The sequence below is a fragment of the Protomyctophum bolini genome, assembly GCF_963924005.1.
Source record: "Protomyctophum bolini genome assembly, chromosome: 22".
NCBI lineage: Eukaryota > Metazoa > Chordata > Actinopteri > Myctophiformes > Myctophidae > Protomyctophum > Protomyctophum bolini.
The window spans coordinates 23878743-23901033 of record NC_137883.1 but is presented as its reverse complement, the minus strand read 5'-3'; the positions used below and the strand labels follow the sequence as shown (position 1 = coordinate 23901033).

Below are 22291 nucleotides of genomic sequence, written 5' to 3'. Positions count from 1 at the left end.
AAATGTCATGGCACTCCGTCATGTCTAAGTGCTGCTCTCTCAGCGCGCCAGAGGTAAGATGGAGCGGACGCTACAGCAAACGCTCCGCTCGTAACGACTCTTTTCTTTGTTAATCTATAGCCTATAAAAAAAAGTCGCCATTCTTCCTTGGCCACATAAAACGTGGGTCTGTAGTTCCCCACTTTTGGGGGATGCCTTTATGGGGGCGGAACATTCATTTTCAGATCTACAAGCTCACACAATGTGCACGTGGCGGCTGGCTGTCCTCTTGGCACAGGCTGAGGCCACCGTGTGTTTATGTAATTATTATATGACTGTATATTCTGTCACATTTGTTATTATTACTATGTATACAGAGCATGCACCTTATATATGCATATATTTCACACAGCTCATGTTCTTATTTCTCAGTTTTTATTTCTCTTTCCAAGACTGCAATTGATAAAATTTGTTATGACAAAAAAAAGTCCAACAACCTTTTTTTTTTTGTTTTACACGCCAATAGTGATTTGGAAAATGAAGCTGAGCTGTGACACGTTGCGTCGTGAGCTTGTAGACGACGGGGCTATTCTTGCCAGTGGTGAATACATCTGACCTCTGACCTTCTACGTGAGAGAGCGCCACCTATAATACTTGGACTTGGAAGGTGAACGCAGCTCATGCCTGAACCCATGCAAACGGCCGTAATAAATAATGCAGCATCCAACAAGCCAAAGAAAGTGTGCCAGAGAATAATATATACATACTCTGGATAAAACAGCACCATGATGAAACCATGCAGAACCCGCGGCCCTCACAGAACGCCTGGCCCAGGAGAGAGCCAGGACTTCTGGTAGAGCCACAGACCAGGGCCACACTTACCAGGGAACCGCGCTTGTAGTGACTATACCATGAGCCGGGGGAGTCTTTGGGCCATTTTGCCATTTTGCTCTGTAAAATATGAGAGGTGTTAGATGGGGGAAAAAGGATGGGAGTAAAAGGGGGGAGTTCGGGGCTTACCAGTTTACCACGTTTGAATTCACTGAACCAGGACCCGGGTGCCTCCTTTACCCAAGACGTGAGTCTAGCCTGGGGGGGGGGCGAACGGAGGCAACAGGGAGGGACAGAAACAGCAGTTAAATACAATAGTCTGGTTGCCCTTTGGGGCAACCACACTAACAAGAACAAACGCCTCGACTGGTAGAAGAACTGTTATCGTCGCTGTCGGCCAGGAAACCTTGTACCAAAACGCTTAACATTTCAGAAAATGGAAGAGAAGAGATTAAAAAAAAAGAACCCGTTTTCCAGGAGTTATCATTTTTGTCACAAGCTCTTGTTATTATTTGTTATTGGTTCAAAGTTTAATAAACTCGAGAACACACTTAACCACTATCAAAATTAAAATAGACAAATAGTGATAATAGGCAATGTGCAATATCACAAAGTGTTGCGATTCGCTTCCTATTTGTGCTACTTTTTGTCTTTGCGAGACACACTTGTACAACAAAGAACAAGTGTACTTCGTCCAAAAAAAAGAAGAAAAGGAAAAAATATATATATATTGAGATACATGGTTTCTGGTCGACAGCGATGATATTCCCTAGCAGGCCTTTCATCTCTGTTTTCCTTTCCTTGTCCTTTAGGAAGTCTCCCGGCGGCCAGACCTGGAAAAAGCACTTAGGTGAGATCAAACAATCCGAGGCGCGTTGTTGGAAAGGCCTCAGTAAATCATGGCTCTTTGCCGCATGTAAACATTGGCTCGCTGTTCGCTAATTGCTGTTGAAATTTTAATTAGTACATTATGAATTAATTAGGACGCGATAGCCTTGGAAGTGGCTGCAGCCATCAACGCCTCGTCGACATTGGCTGTTATGAGCGTTAGGTGCTGTGCAGCACAGGTGGGCAGAGTGCTGTACAGTAGCTACAAACTGTACTCTACAAATTGTTACTTTAAAAATATTATTGACTGGAATAGAAGCAATAGCAGTCATCCAAATAATGACTTGAGTTTAAGGGCCGCTCACACTAACTATGATACAAATGGGATACATTTGGGTCCATTTGCACACGTTAAATAAAACATCATAGGCTGCAAACAAGGGACCGTGACCACCATCAAAATGGCGTTCCTTGAAATGAAAAGGGTTGAGAATTACTTGCACATGCATCGCACATAGTCAGTGCACTGCACAGTATATTTAAAGTGGGCATAGTATAGTAGACTAACAGTGTGTGTGTGTGTGTGTGTGTGTGTGTGTGTGTGTGTGTGTGTGTGTGTGTGCGTGCGTGCATGTGTATGACTGACGGCGTGAGCTCTCCTCTCTGCGTCCCCTCGTGTTCCATCAATGACAGGCCTATAAAAAGGTCTGCTTCATTATTCTGAGCTTAAGTAAATTCTCCGTCCTCTGAGGCCTCGGACGGCCAGTGCGATCATTAAAACGTCCGGTAGCGCCCGGCCAGCCTTGCTATATCACAGATCTCCCCCCCAACTCCCCTCTCCTCCCCTCCCCTCCCCCGACCTGTCAAAAGGCACTGTTTCCAACGTTTCTAACACTGTGTTCCGTTCCCCCCACTCATCCACCCCGGCTCGCAAACTAATGCATTAACCCATTCTGACCTGAGATCAGATTCTAAAAAAATGTCTTCTACATCCTGACAGTTTTCTGAAAAAGCTATGTGTCTATGTCAGTCGTTCTTTGATTTTTCAAAAATAGCAGACCTACAAGCTCGTAGCGCGCCACTCGGTGGCGCGCTATGAGCTTGTAGATCTGCTATTTTTCAATAGCTAAAGCATAACATAATGCTAACACCAAAAGGGGTTCCCTCCCAAAATGGGTTAACGAGCTAGCCGGCTTCTCAAGGTGGCTGTCACCTGCCACCTCCTGCGCTGATAAAGCTCGGCCATCAGTCATCGCTGACAGCCTCTGCCCGAGGAGATGGATTGCGGGGGAAAAACCCGACGACAACGCCTCCACAATGTGGACAGACAGCGTGCGCTCGTCTCCTCTGTGGTTAGTGAGCGACTGTCACAAACCCAACCTATTAAAACTCACTGGCCACCAAAGATGTCTTTAACGTCTTTCTATGGTAGGCACAGAGCGCCAAAGACGTCTTTCTAAACGTCTATTTTATTATTTCTATTTACTCTCAGCTACCTGCGATCAGCGTGTCCGTTTGCTAGGTTGATAAACCAGAAATGGTCCGTCCGTCAATGAAAGTGTTATTGAAAGTGCAGACCAAGGCGCAGTCGGAGAGATTACATGGACTCACTGGCCTTGGAACGCCTTGGGATCCCCCGCGACGCGACTACGGATAAGCGGTTGAAGATGGATGGATGGAGTCAATGAGTCTTGATTCTTTTTTGTAAAATAGTGAAGGAACTCAAGAAGGGTCCAGTGTGTCCTTCTGGGGGACAGGATGGGCTTCAATTCATCATCTACATGTTGGTGATTACGGCGCCGTTTGTACTAATCCTCATGTAAAGGATGCTAATTATGTGGAGTTACTATGTTACTATATGACGGTCTCCAGAGGAACAGCTCATTAACATGCACGGCAGCGAGCTAGAAAAACAACACAAACATGTAATATATTCACTTATATACAATATAATACGAGTTGTTACAATCTACAAACCAGAGAGCTACAATCTACAATCTGTGTGGTAAACGTATCGGTGTGTGTGTGTGTGTGTGTGTGTGTGTGTGTGTGTGTGTGTGTGTGTGTGTGTGTGTGTGTGTGTGTGTGTGTGCTTGCGTGCGTGGGTGTGAAAGTGTGCCCACTTACCCCTTCAGATTTCTTGTCAGGGTAGATGCAGCTCTCGCCTCCTGCTGTGAAATTGCAGTGGACCTTGAAGGAGTCCCGAGAACAGCCCTGGTTGGGATCAATCCAGTATTCACCTGAGAGAGAGAGAGAGAGAGAGAGAGACAAACAGAGAGAGAGAGAGAGAGAGAGTCATGTAAAATAATTGACATCGTTAGATTCGTTACACAATTTTGTTGTGAAATCAATGGACATAAATAGGGCTGCAACTTATTTGCTTAGTGATTATCGATTATGAATGAATGAATCGATTGAATGAACCACTTCAGCTGTCACAACGTTGTGTGACAATGCTCACAAAGAGCCTTGCAGATCTGCTATTTTGAGTATGTGTTTTTTAGGACAGAATAAGAAAACTCGGTTCCCACCTAGAACAGACTGTGTCAATCTACTTGCAATACGTGTGCAATATTTGTGAAATACTGTGCAATGTTTCTTTTTAATCTGTGGTGAATTGGAACTGAACTCAGTTTTACATTCATTCGTACTAACTTTTTTGTGTTGTACGATGTGTTCTCTCTCGCCTCATTCTTTTCTGTTCCATCTGTATACTTTTTATGCTGACTCAGGGACACCGCATGCTCAAGAATTCCATATGCCAAAAATGTGCAAAACAGCAAATAAATCTCGTACATACGTCGTTTGTATTTCCGGGCAGGGCAACACTGTCACATGACTACGGTAAGTACAGTATAAACGCACCGTCGGGGAAGTCCGGGTGGCAGAGGTTCAGGTCCTTGCAGGTGCGCGCGGGGTTGGCCTGCGTGCCCAGCGGGTGCTTCATCTGTTCGATCTCCAGCTTCAGTGAGTTGAGCGAGCCGAAGATCTCCTCCATGCCGTCGTCGTAGTCCTTGTAGTTGGCGTCCATGCCCGCGGCGTCCATCATCTGGCTGGCGTCGATGCGCCCGCCGCCGCCCATGCCCATGCCCATGCCCATGCTGCCGTCGGCCTGTCGGCGCGTCCGGCCCTTCATGGGCGCGTGCATGGGCAGGGGGTGGATGACGTCGCCAGGAGGGCCCTGTCCAATGGGAGAGACGGACGGAGGAGTCAACACGGGAAGCCATTCCCACCAGTGTCTTTCAACTACGTGTTTTAAATTGATTCGTGTCGACACGAATCGAACGGCACTGGGTGACACACGGACGGACCGCATCAGGAATGTGGTCCTCTACTCTACGGGGAAGTACATTTGGTCACAGGCAAAGTCAGAGCGAGAAGGATGAGACTGACAGCTGGCAGTGCACCTACTTAGATGCACTGCAGCACGTCAACTAGAGCTCAAGACCCTGGTGTTAGATAAGAGAGTGTGGAGGGCAGTGATTCAGGAGTCTCTAGTTGGTGTTGGCTAGACCGCACTCTCACATCGCATGTATAAATCCTAATAGAAATGCACCACGTCTCTGTGTGTACGTACACAAAGGCTGATAATAATAGGCCTTGCATTAAGTTCAATGGGTAATATCTCCCCTGCACAAACAGGCTTTCCATCGTAGCTCAACAGTCACTATAGAGCACACAGGAGACTATAGGCTACATTACATCTCGGGCATTGCATCTTTAAGAATTAAATAACACTATAACATGAAGAAAACACAAACTTACAGGAGGACCAGGGGCTCCAGGAACACCAGTTTCTCCCTTTGGACCAGTTTGACCCTGAGCAGGACACACAATATTCGTTTAATGGAATGACATTCAACACCACGTTATATAAACCCCACAATGTTGAATGTTTCTTGTGTCTGTCGGCTTTCAGGACAACTTACCGACGAGCCCTTAGCTCCTTTGGGACCAGGGGGACCCTACATGTAAGATAAGAATCACATGGTTATTGTCTCAGATTTTGAGTGCATTTCAGTACACGCATAATACTGTACATACAACATGAAAATGACACCAGAGAAGAATAAACAGTCTTACAGGTAATCCTGGAGGTCCGATGGGACCCAGGGGTCCTGAAGGGCCATTGATACCCTGGAGAGAAACACAGAAACATTGGGTGAGCTTTGGTACTGTATGTATGGTGACTGACAACAAATTCATAAAAGGCTGAATAATGCCTAATCTATGCTCGTTCGTACAGCGGTGTCGCACGGCAAAAAAAAGAAGAAAGCTTGTACAGTAGGTCAGCTATGTTTGGCATATAAAATACGACAAAAAGTTGGTCTAATATTGACTTTGATGGAGGAAATATATTTGACCTTCGATAAGCTAAAATACCACAGACCACCTATCATCACAGTATTGTGATGCTAGGCACTACAATGATGTCTGCGGCACTCCAATAGTGCCAGGAAACATTCTGTTCTAAGTCTCGTCACGATTCCGTCAGCTGTGCATACACCAGCAGCAGTTCCAGATAGATAGACAGATCGACCTGTCATGACCTCGAGTCGTGAGGGAAATTCAGTATACATAACTGCACAATTCCTGTGCAACTCCTCCAAGTATTACTACTACTACTACTAACTAAGTAGTACAACAGTTTCAAGCTACGGTAGAATACAGATAGCAAGGATACAGTCTGTCAGTGACATCACAAAACAGTAGTGAGTAAAGTATCTTGTAGCTTTAGCACCCCCACGACACTTTCGATAAGCGTTGCTTGACGAAAATGTAATTTTCAGCTGGAAATCTCATTGAAACTCATACATACTGCAGCAATATTCAGTCCAAAATATTTATATATATATTAACTCACGTTGTCTCCTTTGAGTCCAGCCTGGCCTGGAGGACCGGGAAGGCCCCGGTCACCCTTCTCTCCTTGCTCGCCCGGTGGTCCGATGAGGCCGATGAGGCCGGGATGACCCTGGGAACGCATAGGACAACACCAAGACACCGTCAATACAGCCATCACATCTCACATTAAACCCAGCAGTCCTCCTCCTCTTATTACCATGACATGCCGGCTATAGGGGCAAACTAATTACACAGCAAATTGGTGGGGTAAGCAGAGTCATTAGTCACCTGTGTTCATGTTGTGCAAACGTGTCAAGAAAACGTGCGACTGCCTCCCAATTAATGTATTTGCGGAGGCCGGAGGCCGAACGAGACGAGCGTCAGTTTATATAGCCAACGATCAGTCACAATTAAAACACACACCTTTTCTCCCTTGATGCCAGAGTCGCCCTTCATACCGGGTAATCCTGGAGGTCCCTGGGAGAGAACGCAGAGAGGAAAGGGTTAACACACATATGTGAGAGAGAGAGAGAGAGAGAGAGAGAGAGAGAGGCATATGGCTGTTGTCGGGTGGAAACATTGTATCTCCAAATTCGTACATTTTCAGGAAATGGGGAAAAATATATTATATATCTGTGTTCCAATGGATCCAATGTAGTTATTATTTAGTCACAAGCTCTTGTTGACACTTTACATTGGTTCAATATTCATTAAACTCACGGACACACTATCACTTTAATAAATGTTCTAAAATAGCAGATGGCAGATCTACAGTATAAGCTCACACATTGTTGAGCTTACAGATCCGCTATTCTTTGCTTTACATTTGCACTACGAAGTAGGGCGTTCGTTTAAAAAAAGTTGAAATACTGGAGATACAAGGTTTGTGCCTGACAGCAGTGCGTGGTATTAGCAGAGAAAGAAGAAGCGCTGGTATTTGTACTCACCATGGGTCCTGGGGGTCCATCTGGGCCTGTTGAACCGGGCAGCCCTTGCTCTCCCTGCACACAAATAGCAATCAGACCGTGTTTTCGCTCATCTCCCTCAAGGAGGCTACGTTCTGTGAATAACACGCTGTGTTCCTTTATTGGAACAGTTCACCTTCACGCTCCGCTATGCGGGGGCTGCGTTCGTCACCCCGTACCCCGATTACCTTTCTCGCAGGACCGTGAAATGTGACGCTATGGAGAGAAATAATATAATACTCACAACGGGACCAGGGATGCCCCTCAGCCCTTCAGATCCTTGCTTGCCAGGCGATCCCTGAGGGCCCACGGGACCCGTCTTTCCTTGGGGACCTTCCATACCGGACTCTCCCTTTGGAGGAAGAAAGCGGGAGACGTGAACAATCTTCATTCAGCTCGCTATAGCTTCTCTTTACAAAACAACACTGGAGACAACCTATCATATATACAGTATAGATAATGTACTGTGAGCCTTTTCCTACTTTTCCTCCTTTTTCTCCTTGTCTTCCCTCGGGTCCTGAAACTCCAGGGGGTCCCTGGGAGAGAGGAGGGAGACAGAAAGACATCAACCCCACTGCATATCCATGGAAGAAAACATTAGCATTTTGTCGGTTTAATATTTCAGAACATAAAGTGTAAAGTATAACGCAAATTAGCACAAAGGCACTTACTCTCTTTCCTGGTGGGCCAGAGGGACCGGACTCTCCAGTAGGTCCAGGTGAACCCTGCGCCAAGGTGAAAGGGACACTCATTATACATTCGAGTACATTTTGCACACCTGGAATCTGTCCTCTGTCTGTCTGTACACTAGGGTCTGTCTGTCTGTACAGGGTAGTGTCTGTCTGTACAGTGTGGTGTCGGGGGAGAAGTGCCTTGCCCAAGGACACTGGGAGCCAGGTTCGAACCAGGGTGGAACCTTTCTCATTCACACTTGCCCCATGCGATACCCCTTGAGCTACTGTAAGTTAACCACTTAAAACAGGAGTCTCTCAGGGCTCTAAATTAGGCCAACTCCAGTTTTTTGGCTTTTACACTACAAATCTTTGGTGAAAATGGCTGCTCTATACAAGCTAGATCGGCTTACAAGCTAGATCTGCAATTTTTTTATTTTTGCAGAATGTTCTCCACAAGAGAAGGAGCGCATACACTGTAACAATTCATGATAAAAACATAAAAAAATAAGTTGCTCACAGCTTGACCGGCCTCTCCGTCGTCTCCCTTGTCGCCGGGCACACCGTCTAAACCCTGCGTGTGGAGGAAAGAACAACAATGTTGTGATATTGCACCACCTCATCATTAATATTACAATTCTCATGATATATTACACAGAATGTTTTGTTACTTACAGCCACGCCAGGCTCTCCAGGGGGGCCAGGATCACCGGGGAAACCGCTCGGACCCTGAAAAAATCCACAGAAGTGTTGCATCATGGAAAAGACCAAAGCATTATTTGAAGGCATGCATGCATTATTAACCAACACCCGATTTTACACTCGCAGTTGCATCACTGTGCTTGAGCTGGGCGTGAACTTGTAGGTACGCACTTTTCTGTACTTTCGAACACATCATTTGCTATCATACAACACCACTTTTAAACATTACTACATTGATGCCTGATCTGTTTATGTAGGAGGAGCTATTATAAGCACATGACCCCTATAGACGATGTCAGTGGTTTTAGCTTAACTTTTTAGCTCAAGACCGGCTCGAGTTGTGATTTCTCTTCTTCGTTTTATTTACTTTTATTTTACTCGCGACCCACACAAATCGCTCCGTGGACCACAAGTGGTTCCCAGGGCTATATACAATTTTTGGCCCTCTACACCAAGTCTCTTCACCCCCAGAATGGTTACCTGAATGGTTACCTGCATGGGGTTCACCATGATATATATGCAAGCACTCCATTAAAATAACAGCAGATGAAATGTTGGGAGCTGAAAACTTACAGGACTGCCTTTGGGACCGTCGTCTCCGGGTGGGCCCTTGGGTCCAGGAGGGCCAGCAGAGCCAGCGGGACCCGACTCTCCCTTCTCTCCTCGTTCTCCTCGCGCACCCTGGGATGGCAGCAGAGCACGTTATATATATATACAATCTATCAGACGTTCTTAATCCAGAGCCATTTACAATAAGCAAGAACAAAAAGCATGGCAATACATCACATACATTAAAAAGTAGTTATCTATTTTAACATTTGTCAAGTTGGTCACGTGGCCACAAGCGGTGGACAGAAACTGGTCTACAGAAACTGCTGTTGCCCCACCAGGGGCAGAAACAAGGCCTTTTAACCAGGCTACTTGCACACACTGCAACTCGCTTACAATTCGCAAACCTGGCAACACTGCTCTGTGTTCTCATAGGCCCACCAGGCCCGCCCCCACACTACTCTTCAGTCTCACAATCAGCCATCTTGCTTTTTAGGGCCCTCGCAGGATAACAGACAGAAGGAAGGGGAGAAATTATTGGCTCACTATTTTGCTTAGCACTTCTAAATCCCTGTATTTACAAAATAAAACACTCAGCGAATCCCTTAGTTAAATCAACATTGTTCATTGTCACTACTTGGATTGTGCCGAAATATTTACATTACACGTATAGCTTTTGCTATTTTCGCCTGCCAGCCAATGCCGACTACACACGCCTGCACACACACACACACACACACACACACAGGAATGGCTATACGGCGGCGAGACAGCACTGCAGCACGTTATAATTTTCAGTTTCATTAAATAACTGTCTTTCTCAGCGTGCGCACGTGCGCACACAACATTATTCAAGTGAAATGCGTAACGCCAATATTGGGCTCATATAGGCTACCAATACACGACGAAATAACTGACAGGAGTGACGGTGCTGTGAGTAAACTGACAACGCTTTCTGACAGAGAGAGAGAGAGAGAGAGAGAGAGAGAGAGAGAGAGAGAGAAAGACAGAAAGACAGAAAGACGTGTTAGAGTAACGCGCGCGAGCGAGAGAGAGAGAGAACGTCAGAGAGAGAGAGAGAGAGACTCTGAGAGAGACAGAGAGGGGGGGGGGCGCAGACCTAACGTGAGCTTCTGGGACAGAAACTTGCGTTTTCATGACAGCAGCAGCAGCCTCTGATAGCTACTGTGCTAAAGATGCTAAAGCAACACAAAAAAACATCCACACGCAAATAGGGGTGGGTCCCGAACCTCGGGACCAATCCGGTACCGAACCGAACATGCTCGAGTACCGGGTACCCATTACAATAATTCAATTTCGGTTCTCTCTATCGGTTCCTGGGTGACACCCTGCACGCACGCACTCACATAAAACAGCTGATTATAATCAGATCATGCTACTTGGAGAGCCAGCAACAGAATGGACCGTGGTAATCGCTTCCTATTGTTGCGTTGTCACACATCTAACCATTAGACGTGCGATAACAACAACACGGAACAATAGACTCTAACGATCCTCGGCCATTGAAATGTTAATGCTTAAGACTGGAGCGCAGAGCGCATATGCACGTAGACACATACATGTCCCGACCCAAACATTGAGGAGCTAAAGTAAACGTGACGTTGTTGTGATTAAACATAATGTGCCACGAAAAATAGCTGTCCAAAATAGCTGTCCATAGATGTCCAAACATGATCGCCGTCACAGTCGCGATACTTTTCAGTTGTGTGGTACTTTTGTATTGATTTAACTGTAACAGAAAGTTCTATCCAGACTATCGACAGTCCCATCTCCCAGTCACGGAGCTGGGACTGACAGTACACACATGTAGAGACGAGAGAGCAGCAGCACCAGCTAGCTATAGAAACCAGAGGTGTTGCCAGTATAACTCTATGGCAGAAACAAGCCACCTAGGTCTATACAAAATAACACAAAAAGAATCAACACTGGTCGTTTCATGCCAGTGTTGCCAAATAAGCGATTAGTAAGTAATTTAATTTAATTTAATTTATAAGCGATTTGGGGATTATTTTTGTAGATTGAAAAAATATTGGGGGTGCTTTGCTCTTGGCATGACAATGTTTGAGAACCACTGCTCTAAAACAATATTAGACAAAGTTTGAGCCACAAACACATTGCTCTCTCTCTTCTCCTTTTGTATAAATTAAATAGGCCTATTCATGATTCTGCTTATAGAGAAGTAGCCTATGTTAGTTTGTTTTATGGAAACAGTTGTTTGTGTTGAATGTGCTAATTGCACAGAATTATTCAAAAGAGAGAAAATGGGCAAGCCATAAAATAATGCACATTGCACTTTTCATACGTCATGTGGAAAAAAGGTAAATAAAAAAAGTAACATTAATGTTGTCAAACCTGATCTCTACAATACAGCGTTTTCTTTCAGTTCATCATTGAATTTACAGCAAAAAAGGTTTTGCGATTAATTGCCTGACAGCACTAACATACACATTACCTGACATTGAGCTTTTTTGTTAAACATTTGACCTCTTTTATATCATTTTGGAACCGAAATAGGGAACCGTTAAGAACCGGAATCGATAAGCAGAACCGGAATCGGTACCGGACTCGAAAAAATCCTAACGATACCCATCCCTACACGCAAACCAAAACAAACCAGGGACCAGGGTTGCCACATATCGTGGATTTGAGAGTGAAACAAGCAACCAGGTCTATAAAAATGTTAATAGGCCAGTTCAAAGTAGGTAAATCAGAAATGTTCCGGAAATTAGTCTTAAAATAATCAATTATAGTGTTGACTGTCAAACTTTGTTGTTGTTGTTTCAGAGCAGTGGAACTCAAACATTTCCATGTCAAGGACTACCAATAGATAAACAAGTCCAAAGTAGCTTATAATGATCAGACTTGCCAACACTGTCTCTAGGTTGAACGTTCTACTTTACAAGCTCACACATATGAAATATGTTTTTTTGAATCTTCAAACTGAGACATATTTTATGATAATACTGTTAGCACAGTCATCATACTCCAAGAGCATACAAATGGAACCAAATGGACCCTGATTTTCCCAGAGAGCAAATGGTATCAAATGGGGGTCTGTGGCCTAATGCATTTCAAACTGGGGCTTCTTGGTATTATATTCTCTGCATATCTTATCAACTTGGGGTGAATATTTCACCACAATACTTTACTGAATATTTCACAAGAATATAACACAAGAGTCAAATGTACGGTCAAATGTAATCACAATATAGGCTACAGATGTACATTTTTATGACACAGTAAAATGTCGAAAATTAGTGCTATCCCCCCCCCCCCCACACACACACACACACACACACGACAGGCAAGGCTGTTGTTTGCATCGTTAGCAGGCAGCAGCTACCTTGGCACTGCTCTCTGTGACTGTAGTTGTTTCACCATGTTTGCGTATTTATGAGAAATAAAAAACACTTTCTGTTATTATAATAATTTATAACCCATCCGTTACTACATGTGCAGGGCACACTACTGAGTTTAAAAACACAGCTGAAACATGAAGTGGAGTCTGTCAACTCTGTCAACGCAATTTCCTTCTTCCCATATTGCGCTGCAATGTAACTAGGATTCGCCGGCCGAAGGCCGGCGAAATTCTAGTCATGAAACATGCGTAAGCTAAGAACGTAACAGTGGAATATCTGTATAATGAAACTATACATATAAACTATACTATACTATACATATAAAGTGCTATGACTACATAAAATGCAATTCTAGTGCTGTCTACGTAACATGCTATAAGTCTGTCTAAAATACTATCTACTATGTCGTGTTCAAAGACAACAGGGTGGTCTTTGTGCATGAGGGGATTATTATTATTTGCATAAGTAGATCTGAAAACTAAAATGTCAACGGGAGAAACAGCTCCGCGGATTGTTGTTCTCATGAGACGTGGAAAAGCTGGTGTCGTAATATTATTTTGTCATTCAAATTAATTCCATACTTTGCTCTGTTGACTGACAAACAAGTCTGTTTTTTTTTTGTTCTGTGATAGTAGGATATTGTTGTTTCACTTCTGTACTTGTCTTCTGTGTTTTTAGGCTATAGGCCTCTGTGACAGGGTCTGTCTGTCTGTCTGTCCGGTACTAATCTCACAAACCGCTGGACCGATCAGCACCAAAATGAATAATTTAATTGGTTAATTAACAAAAAAAGGAAAAGAAATCCCACATAATGATTTATACTTCTGCTTTTTTCTTTTTTTTCTTACTCTTATTGTATAATGGAAGTCAGTGGGGCTGTGATGGGTTTGAAAACTTTCCCGAATTTGGAAAGTGGAAAGTAGGTCATGTTTCTTAAACAACGTAGTGCGTAGAATGACAATGCTTACGTTGACGTGCTAGGCAACACGCCAACGTGTTGTGAGCTCGTAGCGTCCATAGAGGATCGCCGGCTCCTATGGAATCCCAATGACTGAGATCGGAACTTTAATCCACGGGATCCTGAGGTCCATAATAATGTCCTAGTTTGTCGGGCGGGTGACTGTGTTGTAAAAATAAGGGTTGACAAGAAAGAAAGAAATCACTCACCGGTGGGCCAAGTTCTCCCTGAAGGCCTGGCTCTCCTGTTTCACCAGAATCTCCCTGGGGGGAGAGAGAGAGAGAGAGAGAGAGAGATTCAACATAAGGGGCATGCCGTATAGCATATCACACAGCTTATATGATGATCTAGCAGCGTTTAAAAAAAAAGAAAAATCTCTTCAAATCTATTATATTACAGCAGCAGCCTGCACTGTCCCAGACAGTGTCCTGGCTCACCCGGGTGACAGAAAGCGATGACACAACAGATTTCAATCCATCAAGCGCAGCCAGAATAGATGGGGTGGCTGGGAGCAGGAGGTATTATGACCCCGGGGTCATCCATGGACTCTGTCCCATATATCTCTGCCTCTTCCCCTCCCCCCCAGCCCCCCCCCATGTCTTATTAGTCGACGGCCGTGTGGGCTCGCCTATACACAATGGGTGCTGTCGTTATTCACTGTCACATGCTGGCTGCACTGTTGCGTGCGCCCGCATCTTCTCTGTTGGGATGCTTGTGGATAACAGAGATGCAGCCTTCTGCCACACGAAATGTTATATCCTTACGCCAGTGGTTCTCAACATAGGGTCTGGTGCCCCCCCCCCCCCCTTCCCAGGGGTCCTTGGGGGAGTTTCAGGACGTCCTCCCCAGTTAAATGGTCGACAACTGGGAGGAAAACAAACACTCCGGGAGTGTACAAATGTAACCAAAAGAACCCTTTCGCGGTCTGTAACTCCCAGAGTTAAATTAACACTGAGGAGTGTACAGTAGGTTGGGGTCTCAGAGATTATGATTTTAAATTAAAAAGCTAAATTAAAAGAGGGTCTGGGAGGGCCTGATAATCACTGGCATACAGCCTAGTGTCAACGAGACAGGACAGCACGGGAGCAGGAGGTCGTTGAGGCGCGAGGTCGACTCAGGCGAGTCGTGTATACCGAGCTGACCTGCGGCTGCTTTTGACGAGCATATCGTCAACTGATTAACCAACCACGCTAAATCACAGACTGGCCTCCTTAATTCCCGACTCGTACGCTTTACCCTCCCAGCGCCCCATATGGCCGTTTAAATGTGTGACTGTTTTTCCCCGCTACGCTGTAACAGGAACAAAGCCACTGGAGCACCTCGAGAAGATTCTAAGCCCTTTATTGAAGGTGCGGTAGAAGGAATATCACTGGCCAGCTGGTGCATCTTCATGCGGTTGTGATTATGACCCGATGAAGATGCAGATGCTGCTGTTTTTGTGCCCCAGCTGCTTGGAATGAAATACTAAGGAAGATCAGTTTAAAACCTTGACTGCAGACTTACCCATTATGTGTAAGGGAGACATTTTATGCTATTCTTTTATTAGTAACTGTGATTTAAAACAAATTATATATATATATTTTTTTCTTTAAATGCATTGTTTATCTCGATGGACACTGTAAATGAGGCCAACCTCTCAGTGTCCCTTCAAGAATAAATACACATTTCGATAAAAAGGCTCTGATGAAGCAAATTTACATTATTATATAATATATTTCTTAGCATTGATGAACTTGCTTGACTAAAATGTTGTGAGCTGAGAAAGAGCTGTCTGTAGATAAGGCCGATCTGCGGCATACGGGTCGCAGCAGGTCACAGGGCCCTTGTTTTACAACTCACACAGCTCCGTAGAATAGAATAGAATTGTTTTGCTTTAGCCAATTATAATCAGGCAGTCAGGGAAGATTGAGTCAGTCAATTTGTGTGCTTTGCTGGTGTCAGACGTATTTGTATGTTCTATGCATGTTACAGCGCTGTACATACATCTTTCTATAATCTCTAGCATTGAGTCAAGGTTATGCTGATCTTTTGAGAGTTTCAATTCCGCTTTTGGTCGGGAGACCATAAGTTAAGCCAGGATGTCCACGTCAGTTCCAGTGCCCTTTCTTTTCTAATGCTGCATGTGATGTGTCCTGCTACCGTGATGCACCAGACCTGCCTTAGCCTGGTTTGAGGCGTGGTGGAACTCCCTATAAAACACGGTACTGTGTGTATCCTCATACACAGTATGCTGTTAGTTAGCGTGCTGCATCGTTGAGAAGCTGTGCCCTGACTGCATCTTTACAATGTCCCACTCACTATCAATCAATATGCGGGCAGCCGTTAAAATCTGTTGAGAGTTGGAACATTACAGTGAGTGTGAAAGATAGCTGCTTATCACAGATACACACACACACGGGGGGGGTGGGGGGGTAGGGGGGGCTACACTACAGCATATCACCAGGGCCATCTAATAAAAGATGCCGGCTCAGCTGAAAGCCAGATTAGCTGAACGAGCAACTGTGTTGAGGTGAGCTGTTGTTTGCCGAGGAGATGGACAGGACCGTCCGCGGGGACATTCTCCGGGGGGGGTGGCGAAGGTGATTCTATTGACTGGCCCAGATAAAACAAATCACGCCACCGCCACCGAGAGAAAGTGCTGAGAGTGGAAGTGCGCTGTAGTGTGGCGGCCTGAGTTGGCGGCCAACACAGAGGCTTTTCGTAATGAAAAGCCAAAGCACAAATAAGAGTTGAGCTTTTTTAAGAGCCTTAAATGGGTCCGGCACCGTAGCATTTTACGTACAGTACAGTACCCGCCTGAGTGTTTATTCATCTCCATACAGTGACAGACCCCCCCCCCCCCCCCATTAGACTGTCACTACACCTCTCCGTCACGCCACACCAGCGGAACTGATCCAGTCCCGGTTAAAAAGGGATAGAATTATGTGGCGTAGCCACATCAAATATTAATAGCAGCAAAAGCCTTGCAAACAGGAATCAGTCACAATCTTCGTCTGCACCAGGCACTCAAACTGACAATTACGCTGCTGGCGCACTGAGGCCTGTGCCATAAAACATAGCTAAAGCGATGAACAAAGCATTTATCTCATGGAGAAGTGCTAGAATGGTTTACCAGTTGAACACTGGCCGTTGTTTGTACGTTGGTCTGAACAGGAGCTGTGTACAGCGTGTTCTATCATTTATTCACTTGGTACAGCACTGTGGAGCGGAGCTACACTTAAACAATAATGCCGTACTCAGGGACTGAAGCATAGCAATACAAATTAAAAAAAGTCATGTCTGAAAACTTTTGTTAGGCTAAGTTCCAATCTGTCATTTGTGAAGCCGCGCCAAAGGATACAGCAGGAACCTATGTTATACATACAACCAACCAGTTTATGGAAGATGCTTATGAACATGGATTGGTTTGACCAATTCAAATACTATTTCATCTTAAAATAACTTTAACATGTATTACTGCGTGACTCTGCCAACCACATGGGTCAACGAATGGTTCTCAACCTTTTCACGGTCTGAAAAGGTTGAGAACCACTGCTTTAGTGGAAGCCAAGAGTTAGCCAATGGAAAGACATGTTGGATTCTATCGAGCGCTTGTATCCATGAGTGTACTGTAGGCTTGCATAGCAAAAAAATGAACATTACTGTACCTTCTCTCCAACAGATCCTGGGTTTCCAATGCCACCTGGGGGTCCCTGGGGGCCGTCAGCTCCTGGGGGTCCGGAGGGGCCTCTGGGGCCAGGAGGGCCGGGTGGACCCTGGGAGACAAAGGAAAGTGTGAGAGTCCGTCAGTCTGATTGGTAAAACACATCGCTTCTTACACACAGTAGAAGTCAATTAGAATCATTGATGCTTTACATTACTACTGTGTATTGAAATGTTATTGTGATTATGTTTAGATTGCATTTACGCCATGTTACATTTATGTTTTAAATGACTTTGTGTTGATGTTTAATGAATGCTTATAATGTATACAGTACACACTAGCGACGATGACGCCGCCCACCCAGGGAATACAGTAACTGGGCTCCTATAGCTATATAGCTATATCTCTGGTACAGTATGCCGTATGCATTATCCCCGACAAAAACCACTTCAGAAAGAATGTGCGCTGGCCATGCTGTGTATGACCTCTCCTACGATGAATTATAAGTCGTCACAACTCTTACCATTTGACCGACATCTCCAGTTTCACCTTTCTCACCGGGGGGACCAGGCAGACCCTGAACAGAGGAAGGAAATTGAAAGGATTTAATGCTAATCGCCCTGCCGATCCTCAAAGATGAAAAAGAAAAATCACACGTTTAGCATTCCGTGTCCCATAATGTCCCCAACCTGCAGCCCCACGGGACCCGGGGGTCCGGGGAAGCCTCTGGATCCTTCGTCTCCCTTCTGTCCAAATAGACCCTGCTGACCTCTGGGACCCGGCTCACCATCTGCACCCTGCACGCCGGGAGGAAGGGAAGGACGGACGGACGGACACGAGAGGAAATAGATTAGGTGAGTGAGGTGAGCGTCGAGAGGGGCTCAATACTAATGGATACTCTATTATTGGACCAGAATGGAGACACTTACAGCGGGACCAGGAGCTCCGACCGGTCCTTGAGGCCCAGTTGGACCGGGTGGACCCTGCCAAGAGGAGAGGAGAGAACATAAGCGTTAATGGACTCGTTAGTCGTCAATGATGTATGGATTAGAGACCCTTATTGATCCCGTGAGGGAAATTCACTTCTCATTGCAGTACGGCAGATATGAAACACAGCACGGATACAGAAAAACATATCGTTTGAAAGAGGCGTAAGGAGGTAGTAACAAACTACCTTTAGGAATAAAGTACCAGAAACCATCTATATTACAGTACAGTATAGTACTAGATTACAGTACTCTGGCTTAGCCCTCTGCACACCTAGGACCAGCGAGGCCTATGAGCTATTAACAGCTAATAGATGTACAGTACAAGTAGTCAAAGTGCACTAGCAGTATATTAACAGTAGCCAATATAATTTAACTGTTAAATGAACAGTATCGACTGCTGTAAAAGTATACAGTCAACGGTGCATTGAGCTGTATCAACAGTATTAACAATTATACCCCACATCATCGAAATACATGCCTGTTTAGTCACTGAAACTTTAACGAAGAATAAAGCTATATATAATATAAAGTTATTAACAGTACTACTGTATCTATGGAATGAATAATCACTCACGTGTTCTCCCTTGTCACCTTTGCCTCCCTTCTGGCCTGGTTCTCCAAGTTCTCCCTGAAGATGACACACACACACACACACACACACACACACACACACACACACATTGATTGACATGTAAAAGGACACACAAGGAATGACTAATATTAAGATTGTTTTGATCAAGCATCATATGGAACAGATGGTAACAGAGCGACACACTACTCTGCCTACATTCAAATGTATTTTTCTGTAGTATCTGTACTGTATTCATGTTATTTTTTTGATCCTGCATATATAGAGGTGTGCATTGGCACTGCACTCCGGATTCAATTGGCACATTCTTCGTCAAGCAGTCAAATATACTGAGCAACATTTATTTTATTCAGAAACTGATGGAAGAAATATTCTCCACCAAGGCCAAAAAATAAATAATATAAACAGCTATAATCAACCGATGCAGAATCGTTCACGGCCAAATTGCAATTTGGACACCACTAATCCTGCATCTGTAATAGCATTTTTATAAAGTAAGAAAATTAAGAAAAAGACTATTCAAAACCTAGACTTTTGAACCCCAGTCTCCCTAGCAGACACTAGAATATGAACTTGGGGAGGGAGGTAAAGTATGCATTCCTATTTCCTATGCATCAAAATGGTATTAACCCATTCTGACCTGAGATCAGATTCATACGAGGTTTCCACTGGACACACGCTGGTCTGATGAACCCATTCTGACCCGAGATCAGATTCTAAAAATATCAGTCGCTCTTCGATTTTTCAAAAATAGCAGACCTACAAGCTCGTAGCGCGCCACTCGGTGGCGCGCTATGAGCTTGTAGATCTGCTATTTTTCAATAGCTAAAGCATAACATGATGCTAACACCAAAATGGGTTCCCGGTCAGAATGAGTTAAGTATTTATACTGTTTTTATCGGCTCATGCTCGTTGATATGACATGAATTACCTTTAGGATTTATTTATTTCAGAACTTTTATGAATTTCTCCTTGTCTTTCTCCTTTGTCTCCTAGTCTTTGGAGGAGACAGAAAAATGCAATAGAGCACGCAACATCCACTAACTAAACTCCAGGTGCTGGGCCGAGGTAAATAATAGAACAGAAAATAAGGTCCACACACTGGACTAAGCTTAAAAATGCATTGAAGGTTCCTTACAAAGTGGACATGACGTTTCGAAGCAGTCTGTTGAGGAGCTGTGAGGCTCGAAACGTCCACTTTGGTGGTGTATATCAGTATAAGCTTTGGAGCTTAGTCCAGTGTTTGGACCTTAGTTTCTTTTAATCTTTGAACTAGGAGAAACACAATTTCTGTCCCTTAAAGCTGCTTGCGGATGGAAAAACAAAAAAGGCGATCTTGACAATGGATCCATCTGAACAAAGGTTATTTTTTTTCCCTTCCCTTCCCTAAAAAGTAACCTACAAGGCTTCGCCCTGACAGCGACGACACATGTCCCGTCAGCCTCCTCTCTGATACGGATTGAGCTATAAGTATAACTCACGACTGAAGGTGGGCTTGATGAGAGAGAGAGAGAGAGAGAGAGAGAGAGAGAGAGAGAGAGAGAGAGAGAGAGAGAGAGACGAGAGAGAGGCAGAGAGAGAGGCAGAGGCAGAGACAGAGACAGAGAGAGAGAGAGAGAGAGAGAGAGAGAAAGAGGTGAGTCATTCGTGATGCCGGCAAGCCGAAACAATAACCATGCAACCTGCTTGCATCACCACACTACATCACGAAGCAGCCCAATTTCAAAGCCACTCATGTGAGTGTGTTTGAACTTTGGAGAGGTGGGGAAAAAAAGAAAATATTGACTCCGACTCAAAGTAAATCCTTTCAGGTGGCAGGGCCTGTGTTGTACTGAAACACAATTAGACTGCTTAATAAAGCCTTTGCAGTTTGTCCATTCCCTCCGGACAGGACTTATAATGAGAAAAGGTCTGAGTCTGTGTAAACGTTAGCTTGTGAGATCCTTGTTATCTTGCATGCCAAATAACCCCCATGTCCCTTCTGTACACCGCAGGGACAGAGCCTCGAGGCCAGTTAAGAAGAAACTATAGGCATTCTTCAAAGGTATTAAAGTTGATCTCTCTGCAAACGTTGTCTTGGGTGTGTGTGTGTGTGTGTGTGTGTGTGTGTGTGTGTGTGTGTGTGTGTGCGTGCGTGCGTGCGTGCGTGTGTGTGTGCGTGCGTGCGTGCGTGCGTGCGTGCGTGCGTGCGTGCGTGCGTGTGTGTGTTTGTGTTAAATTAAGTAATCTACTCACACAACACTCTGATGGACACCGCTTTGGCTCTAATTCACCCATGTGTAACACATTCATGTATGAATAGCATACACTATACAGTATACATGCCAATCAAGAGGATCTTTGCCTGTCAATCATCTCAGGCAGCCTGCATCGTAGTCGAGAGGCAAGATCAATTATGACTCATGCCTAGTCGCACATAACTGTGTGCACGGACGCATGCTGCCATTTGCAAAGATAACACTTCACACTGTCAGTCACATACAGTAATGCAATTAACATGTACAAGGGTGACTTCACAGTCAAAGGGAGGGGGTGGTACGACGCAACACCGTTTCAAATGTTCTGCCTTATGTCGAGGGTGCAACTTAACTTCGGTATAAAGTTAAGCCTTCCATGTCGTTCAGGTGCAAAAGACATCGCGATGACGCCTTTGAAACGCACTGAAGATAATGCCTAGGCTTTCTTTTAAGTGCCCCTGTCACTGTGCGCAACATTCACTGCTATATCCATGCAGACGTAGCTATACGACAGTGCTATTGAGTCTGACAGCAGACCACAGTTTGACATATATACGCACCTTGTCTCCGTCCTCTCCAGGGGGTCCAGGGGGACCGCCGGGACCTGGCAGACCCACGGGTCCTTGGATACCGTCCCTACCAGCCGGGCCTTGAGGTCCTTTCTCTCCCTAACAGAGAAGATGAATTCATTGCAGAACATTTTCAGTCACTGGATCGTTGAAATGGCCTCGAAAACGGCGTGAAACTCATGGGTTCTCAAAGTGTGGTTTCCCAGGTGGGTCCCACCACGCTAAATGACTGACAGTTAGGAACCAAATGGACCGTTTCGGGTCTGTAACTATGAGAGTGTACAATTGGAACCAAATGGACCCGTTTGTAGACTCTCAGACTTATGGGGGTCTGTCGTTTACTGCATACCAAACTGGGGGTCCTTGAAATGTAAATGTCTGTGAACATGGTGGGCCCTATTGTGAACATGGTGGGCCCTATTGTGAACATGGTGGGCCCTATTGTGAACATGGTGGCCCACTATTGTAAACAAGTGTAATACTTTATGGTGTCGTCCACAGTTAACAGTTTTGTATTGAGTTGTGCTTGAAATGTACTGTAATTCTCCAAACTGTTAAT

At 44.8% G+C, this 22291-nt stretch overlaps 1 protein-coding gene across 2 annotated transcripts in view; it reads right to left on the bottom strand.

The window, feature by feature from the left end:
- col5a1 (procollagen, type V, alpha 1) overlaps positions 1-22291 on the bottom strand; it is a 155929-nt gene that overhangs the window by 10459 nt on the left and 123179 nt on the right. The window contains exons 43-64 of one of the 2 annotated variants that reach the window (XM_080756680.1): positions 21724-21831; positions 18912-18965; positions 18278-18331; positions 18038-18145; positions 17872-17925; positions 17353-17460; positions 13915-13968; positions 9392-9499; positions 8792-8845; positions 8637-8690; positions 8117-8170; positions 7928-7981; positions 7690-7797; positions 7428-7481; positions 6904-6957; positions 6503-6610; positions 5722-5775; positions 5568-5603; positions 5404-5457; positions 4504-4819; positions 3766-3878; positions 862-930 (exon numbers count right to left, since the gene is read on the bottom strand). In XM_080756680.1, the coding sequence (XP_080612806.1) occupies positions 862-930; positions 3766-3878; positions 4504-4819; positions 5404-5457; positions 5568-5603; positions 5722-5775; positions 6503-6610; positions 6904-6957; positions 7428-7481; positions 7690-7797; positions 7928-7981; positions 8117-8170; positions 8637-8690; positions 8792-8845; positions 9392-9499; positions 13915-13968; positions 17353-17460; positions 17872-17925; positions 18038-18145; positions 18278-18331; positions 18912-18965; positions 21724-21831 (1830 nt within the window). Of the gene's footprint in view, positions 1-861; positions 931-999; positions 1069-3765; positions 3879-4503; positions 4820-5403; positions 5458-5567; positions 5604-5721; positions 5776-6502; positions 6611-6903; positions 6958-7427; positions 7482-7689; positions 7798-7927; positions 7982-8116; positions 8171-8636; positions 8691-8791; positions 8846-9391; positions 9500-13914; positions 13969-17352; positions 17461-17871; positions 17926-18037; positions 18146-18277; positions 18332-18911; positions 18966-21723; positions 21832-22291 lie in introns of both variants that reach the window. The other variant, XM_080756679.1, reaches the window with a different exon arrangement.